This window comes from Salvelinus sp. IW2-2015, linkage group LG20 (assembly GCF_002910315.2).
Source record: "Salvelinus sp. IW2-2015 linkage group LG20, ASM291031v2, whole genome shotgun sequence".
NCBI classification, from domain to species: domain Eukaryota; kingdom Metazoa; phylum Chordata; class Actinopteri; order Salmoniformes; family Salmonidae; genus Salvelinus; species Salvelinus sp. IW2-2015.
The window spans coordinates 14,676,264-14,683,687 of NC_036860.1; the positions used below are offsets into that span (position 1 = coordinate 14,676,264).

At 44.1% G+C, this 7,424-nt stretch overlaps 1 protein-coding gene across 3 annotated transcripts; it reads left to right on the top strand.

The window, feature by feature from the left end:
- Positions 1-412: 412 nt before the first annotated feature.
- Positions 413-6,942, top strand: rnf25 (ring finger protein 25). 3 transcript variants are annotated; one of them, XM_024013520.2, is made up of 10 exons: positions 413-507; positions 3,240-3,308; positions 3,876-3,972; positions 4,410-4,477; positions 4,602-4,671; positions 4,910-4,981; positions 5,180-5,326; positions 5,505-5,594; positions 5,790-5,927; positions 6,043-6,942. In XM_024013520.2, the coding sequence occupies exons 1-10, from the start codon at positions 491-493 to the stop codon at positions 6,838-6,840; spliced, it is 1,566 nt and encodes a 521-aa protein (XP_023869288.1). In that variant the 5' UTR covers positions 413-490; the 3' UTR covers positions 6,841-6,942. The 3 variants fall into 3 exon arrangements, with proteins under 3 accessions (XP_023869288.1, XP_070305915.1, XP_023869289.1); XM_070449814.1 differs by lacking the exon at positions 5,790-5,927; XM_024013521.1 differs by lacking the exon at positions 3,240-3,308 and having other exon boundaries at positions 476-507.
- Positions 6,943-7,424: the final 482 nt, after the last annotated feature.

Here is a 7,424-nt window from a genome sequence, read left to right on the forward strand (position 1 = left end):
TGAAGATATGGTAGTGGATGCACCACAGCCTGTAGTAAATGTTTGCTGCCAGTCAAAAGACACCCTGTTGTGTTATAAAAAAGTGGATTTTGTGGCATTCATTGCCACAGTTATAAACTGTATGGCACAAGTCTCAAAGAAGTCTAAGAAACTGGACATTTTTGTGGCTGTGGCAGAAAAGTTTGGGGGATTTAAGGATTTTACATCTAAAGACTTGCAAGGGGTACTGGTGCTGGAAGACCCGCCCTCCCAGGTTCCCCTTGAGCCTGTGTAGGGATCAGATCTGTTTTATTTTTTTAACAGAGATGTTGTTTGATTTAGTTTATTAGTACATTTTTTGGGTCATTTGGAAGTTTTTGGGGGGGGTATTTAGTTCAATTTTTGGTAATCCTGTTTCCATCCCACACAGTAGGTGGCGGGGTACACATTTAAAATGTGCCATCGCCAATAAACCATAGAAGAAGAAGTAGTCCCGGTCGGCAGAACGAAGATGGCAGCTGAAAGCGAGTGAGTTTGTTGATGAGAGCGTGTAGGTAGAGATTATGTGTCAAATACCTGTATAATACGTTCATTCATATTCAGTACCATTTAATTGAAAACATATCTTCAAATGATATGTACGTTGTAGATTGTGGTTTGCAAGCTATGTGTCGCTAGCTCCGGCGGCTAGCTGGCTAGCTACACTCAGTTAACTAAACGACACAGCTGAGTGCAGGGGGTGATGCCATGCAGGGTATGATGCATGTTGTGATCATACGAAAAGGCTCTTGCAAGCAAGCTGTTTGTTCAACATTGTAATTTACCAAAGAGATTACATTACATCCAGTGCTAGTTAGCTGACATCCATTTAGGAAAATACACAAAGTTTATATCGGCTTGAACCAGAATCTGGCCTTAAAGGAGACGTTGAACGTGGCGAGGAGAATCGACCAAATTCTGGTTCAGTGATACGTCGTTCCATGTCATTTCAGCAAGCCATGACACCCACCATCTCAGATTGTTCTGAAATAATTTCCGTAGTTAGAAACCGATAACACTAGCATTCCTGACACATTGCTTTTCTGAAATGTAATTGATCTGAGCAATTAACAAGATTGATTACACCCAAATTGGCAATTTAAATGTATGGGATTCATAATATCCAATAAATATAGTACCTAACAAACGGTTTTGACCGTACTTTTTTCTAACAATGAGTAAGTCATGACGAATCCAAGGAAATGGTCAAACGCCAGCCATGGACCCCTCGTACCAAACCCACCGCAACAACGAGTGACAAGTAGTATGGAGCTGCGACTCGGAGTATTGTTTCTTTGTCTTATGTAATGTTTTCTCATAGAATTAGTTGATTTTTATTTTTCTCCTCCTGTTCAGAGAAATTAGTAATTGAAATTGTTAGGTTTATGTCCTATCCTAATTCTGATATTACCAGGTTCTTACCACTAGATGGTGGTGTTCCTGCTAGTAGGTGATGCTTATTTCTTTTTAAACAGCCCCTCAATGTTAAAGGGATAGTTAATCAAAATCACAATTACATTGGTTTCCTTACCCTGTAAGTGGTTTATGGACAAGGTATGACAGCAACCCATGCTTTTGTTTACCTGGCCACTGTTTCAAATGCTAACGTTTTAGGATTTGTGACACAAATCCAATGCAAGTCAATGGGACAGTGCCTAACAGAAAGTCTACACGCCCTTGGATTTCTTCACATTTTATTTTGTTACAAAGTGGGATTAAAATGGTTTAATTGTCATTTGTCAACGATCTACGCAAAGTACTCTGTCAAAGTGGAAGAAAAATTCATTTTTTTTAAAATGATGAATGAAAAATGAAACACTTACACTTTAATTAAATAGGTATTCACCCCCCTGAGTCAAAGTTAGAAACAACTTACGATTACGCCTGTGAGTCTTCTTGGGTTAGTCTCATAAGGCTGTATCACATCCGGCCGTGATTGGGAGTCCCATTGGGTATAGCACAATTGGCCCAGCATCGTCCGGAGTAGGCCGTCATTGTAAATAAGAATTTGTTCTTAACAGACTTGCCTAGTTAAATCAAAATTCTTCATGCTCTGTCAAGGTGTTGGGTATCATGGCTTGACAGCAATTTTCAAGTCTTGCCATAGATTTTCAAGCAACTACCGAGTACGTTCAGTTCAGAAGTATGTCTGCATCTTTGTGTCTGGGTAGTTTAATACATCATCCACAGCATAATTATTAACTTGACCATGCTTAAGGATATATTCAATGGCTGCTTTATCTACCAATCACTGCCCTTAATTATGAGGCTTTCGAAAAGCTCCCTGTTCTTTAGTTGAATCTGTACTGAAATTCAATACTTGACTGAGGGAGATGTTGTGTGTGAGGGACAGAGGAAGGGGTAGTTATTCAAAAATCATGTCAACACCAATTTCACACACAGTGAGTCCATCTAACTTATGTTATTTGTTCAGCCAAATTTTACTTCTGAATTAATTTAGGCTTGTATAAACAAATTGGGGGAATACTTATGCGACGGCAATTTGAGTTATTACATTTTGTCTTTTCACTTTGACTTTATGGAGTATTTTATGTAGCTCAATGACAAATACTAAGTTAGTGGACAACAACCGAAGCATGGGAGGGTTCTTATAAAACGTCTCGAACCCCACCGTCTAGTGGTCAGAACCTGATGCTGTAGGATGGAACATAAACCTAACAACTTTAATTACTTATTTCTCTGAACAGGGTTTTGAAGACCATCACCAAATTCACTGGGAATACATTACATAGGATGAAGAAACAATACTCTGAACCGCAGAAAAATACTACATGTCATTCAGAGAACTAATACTATATACTCATTGTTGGAAAAAGGTTTGGTCCAAATCAGGTGTTCGATTATTATATGAATCCTATAAATTAAAATAGCCAATTTGGGTGCAATCAATTACTTTAGTTTTTCAGAGATCAAATTATATTTCGAACAAAATCATTTCTGAACAATCTGAGATGGTGGGTGTTAATCCTCTTTCGTGTGCTTTGTGAGGTTAAACGACCCTGCTGTCATTTTATAGCTAGCTTGATAATTTACTACGCATGATTAACTGAGCTATGCAGGTTCTACATTTTTACATTTGGTTTAGCTAGTTAATGATCCTGCTCTGCAGTAAGTTAATGCGTTACAGTTCAAGCCATTTCTGCAGTAACGTCCAGATTGTTGCGTCACTCATTGACATTGGCTACATCCCCTCTCTACAGTGTGCTGTCTGAGATTGAGGTTCTCCAGTCCATCTATCTGGATGAGCTGCAGATTAACAGGAGAGATGGGTGAGCCACTCAGTTTGATGATAACCCATGCCCCAGAACACCACTAAGACATCACTGATGGTAGCAGGATTTTGCTGACTCATGAATCTATATAAATACCAGCTGTAGCCTGGTTGCAGATCTGTTTGTGCCCTTGTGTGGCATAGCAACAAATGACAAAGTAACTTGGTTCACCTTAAGCACATACAGTACAGATCTGTGACCAGACTATAATACTATAGGCACACAAACACCACACGCCATTGTATCCGGGTGTGCGTTGTGCTAGTTAGCTATGTTTTTTGTCGCGTCACGAGGCTGGACCAGAGAGTGATATTGCAGGTCTGTTGCATCATACTCAGCTGATTGTTGCGTTCCCCCCTCTGTATTCAACATCCTGTCCTCCCAACTGCTCACTTAAACAGACATCTCTTTCTGCTCTCTTTTCTATCCCGGGTGTTTTACTATAACTATGACTGATTAGCCTCCCCCGGCCAACGGATAAGACTAGATGAATAGCTGATAGACTTCGGGCTTCGAAGTGGGTGCGTGTGTTTAATTGACATTCTCTGTTGCGCTCTCTTATAGGGGATGGGAGGTGAGTTTGGTTCTATATCCCTCCACGGGTGAAGATTCCCTCTCTCAGTTTGTGCGACTCACCCTAACTTTGACACTCGACTTGCAGGTATGCTCATATTCCCTTCTTCCTTGTCCTTTGCAATCCATTTGATTGGAAACAATGATTCCCCGTCCCCTGGCTTAGGTCATGCATTTAAAAAAAWATATATATATATATATWTTTTTTTTAAATGGTGTTTTCCCTAAATATACTGGCTTTCCCTTCTCCTGGAGAGCTACCTACAAGGTGTGTACACTTTTGTGTATTGGTGCAGGGATGTAACAAACACCTGCTTACCCAGTAGCTCTCCAGGACCAGAGTTGAGGGGTCCCTGTGTGAGATTTGAGACAGCCCTCCATGTAGCGACAACACTTCCTGTCATTGTGGAAGTTTTTCCTCGTGCTTTCATAATTTCCTGTCCTTAGAACCCTGCCCTGGCCATTTCATTCTCAGGACATGCCACTTCCAAATGTTATACACTGATCTCTCTTTCTCTTCTTAAGTATCCCTCCTCTCCTCCCTCCATTTCCATCCACAACCCTCGGGGTCTTTCTGATGACAAGCTGTGCAGGTAACGAGAGTAAATCTGTTGTCCTCCATCTTAGGTTCATTGTAGTCTGCTCTGATGAAGGGTAGTTTAATTTTGTTTATGTCCCCTGTTGCTTGTATTGCTCCAAGATTTCTCTCTCTCCCAGTGTGCAGAAATGTCTGCAGACAGAGGCGGAGTCCTGCCTGGGTTCCCCTGTGTTGTACCAGCTCATTGAGGCCAGTTCTCTTTCTTTCTCCCCGTTTCTCTCATTCTCTCTGTTCTTATTTGAAATCTCTTAGTTGGAGACTACAGTAATTTAAGAACTGTATTTGTGATATTATAATTAGAACTGTGGATCAAGGATTCCCTTTGTCCTGATAAAAAATAATAATATATATATTAAATTTAGGAATGTATAAATAGAGATGAATATCAAGTACCTGACTCGGTCCCTCTTTTCTCTGTCTCTCTCAGAAAGCCAAAGAGATCCTGACGGAGAGCAATATTCCCCATGGGAACTGCGTCATCTGCCTTTACGGGTTTAAGGTGATCTGTTTTAATTAGTATTTCCATTAGTCCACATAAGACTAGTCTTCCTGTTTGAAACTCTCTGTAGCCCATGTTAACACCAATCCAATGCTTTTGAAATCTGTGAGGGGGAGTGAGCAAGTGGACACAAAATGGGACCGCAGCAGTGTGTGTGATGTAAACCTTGTCCTCCCTTGTCTTTCTGGTCTGTCCCAGGATGGGGAGGCGTTCACCAAGACCAGATGCTACCACTACTTCCACTCCCACTGCCTAGGCCGCTACATCACCCACTCCGAGACTGAGCTCGAGGAAAGGGAGAAGGAGCTGGAGCAGGACAAGACACGGGAGAGGACCGACGATGAGGTGAGATCAAGTATCCATATGCAGCAGTATAATTGACTGGGAGTTCCTGAAGTGAAACTGCATTTTTTGGGGAGGGGGATGTCAATGTATTATTTTATTTTTCTATATTCCTGGAGATTTTACTGTGATTCACTTAGTGGTCATTTTGACTGGCGGTTCTTTCTCCCTCCCCCTGTAGGAGCTAACCGTTGTGTGTCCCGTGTGTAGAGAACCTCTGACTTACAACGTTGACGAGCTCCTGTCCAATCCCGCCCCTAGCTTTCCAAAGGTAAAGACACAACTGCACACACTGACAGCACACTGTACTGCTATGTTGCTTCTTGTAGTTGTTCTTTTTTCCTCCACAGTACTGTCATATTTTGTCTTGCAATTTCAACCACACCACTTGAGGGACACAACACCTTCAATTATAGTGGCTGCTATTGCAAATACCTCTATTTGTGCTGACCTCTACTTCACTCAGCTGGAGGGAACGGTGATGGGGGTGGAGTTCAGGCAGAAGTGGGCTGACCTCCAGAACCTTTTGGAGCGTCAGAAAGCAAAAGGTGGGATTATTGACACAGAGGCGGAGTCTAACCGCTTCCTCATACATATTAATGAGGTAAGGAAGCAAGGAGGGGCTTAGCAAACAATATTAGCTGAAGTGTGTGTGCGTGAGCGCGCACTTTCCTGATAATGTATCTAAATTAAACAATGTTGCGACTTGTTTTTCACAGCCGCCTCCCGACTCGGACAACGTCAGCGCTGACGGGAATACCTCTCCTAGCCAATCACTGCCCTCCCTTCCCCCTGCCTCCACCAATCAGATTACAGCACCAAAGCTGCAGCACGCTGGCCACTCGCATCGCAGGGGAAGGACAGGTCACCAGTACTGGCACCAAGGGCCACAGGGTCACTTCAGGGGCCTGAGGAGGGGAGGGAGAGGCAGGCCCCACACCCACCCAGGGACACCTGTCCCCCCCACTGACCATCTGGACAAACTCTCCCTGTCCTCAGAGAAACATGACAACTTCCACAGTGCTCCTCCTGCCAACTCTCACGACGCACCGATCAAAGCCAGACTTCAGGAGAACTCTAGCCACCCGGAACTGGGACAAGCACAGTTAAGCCAATTAGAGAAGGAAGAAGGGGAGGGATGTACGGAGCTAGGCCAACAAGAGGCTCCAGTTCCTAAAGATGGTCAGCCAATAAGCAAATCAAGCCTGGACACTTCTAAAATGGACATCCCACCTAGCAACGGCATGGAAATGGAGCCTGGGCGAGGCCATAAAGAGAGGGGAAGGAGGAGGGGCACTCGTGGTTCAGCGCAACAGCCTGACCAATGGCAAGAGAGGTATTTCAGAGGAACGGACCAATGGGATGCTCGGGGGGGCAGGTACCATCGCTACTGGGACGGGCGAGGTCAGCGAAGCAGGGGAGGTGCCAACTCCCCCCGTGGCAGAGCTCACATGGCTGGTGGGAGAGGCTTCCATCAGAGTGTGGGAGAGGTGGAGAGAGAGGGTGCTGCTCTATGACAAAGGGACAAAGGAGGAAATAAGAACAACTATGTCTGTACCTCCATTTACATTCTCGACACACCTCAAATAAAGCTTTGCATTGTCTGGCACGTAAGTGAACCGGTGTGTCCTGTCTTTCCTATTGCCGTTTGAATTGTTGTCATCAGTGGGCAGTTGTTTAGTTTACGCTGAAGCATTCTTTTTGCTGCATAAGATACTAATGACAGGGCACATTTGTCTGAGGGAACATACAGCACATTTATTATTGACAGAAATCGGCTGAAATTGACCTCCCTTGAGTATCAAACACTTCAACTTATTTTCCCCACCCTCTTCCTTTTTCCCCTCCTGCTTTCCCTCCACCCCTTATTTATGCATACCTCCCCTCCCCTGGGTGTCCAGCCTCACCCCCCAGCCCAGTAGTAGCAGTAGTAATAGGCCGGGCGAGAGAGCCCCTCTGCTGGAAGTCTGGCCGCTGCTAACGGGGCCCAGTGGGGACACTGACACCCCGGGGGAAGCGTAGATGGGGCGCCCGTTGAGGCGCTGCACTGGCCGGTAGATGTCTCTGTACTTCAGGGTTTTAGGAAACAGCTCCACCTGAG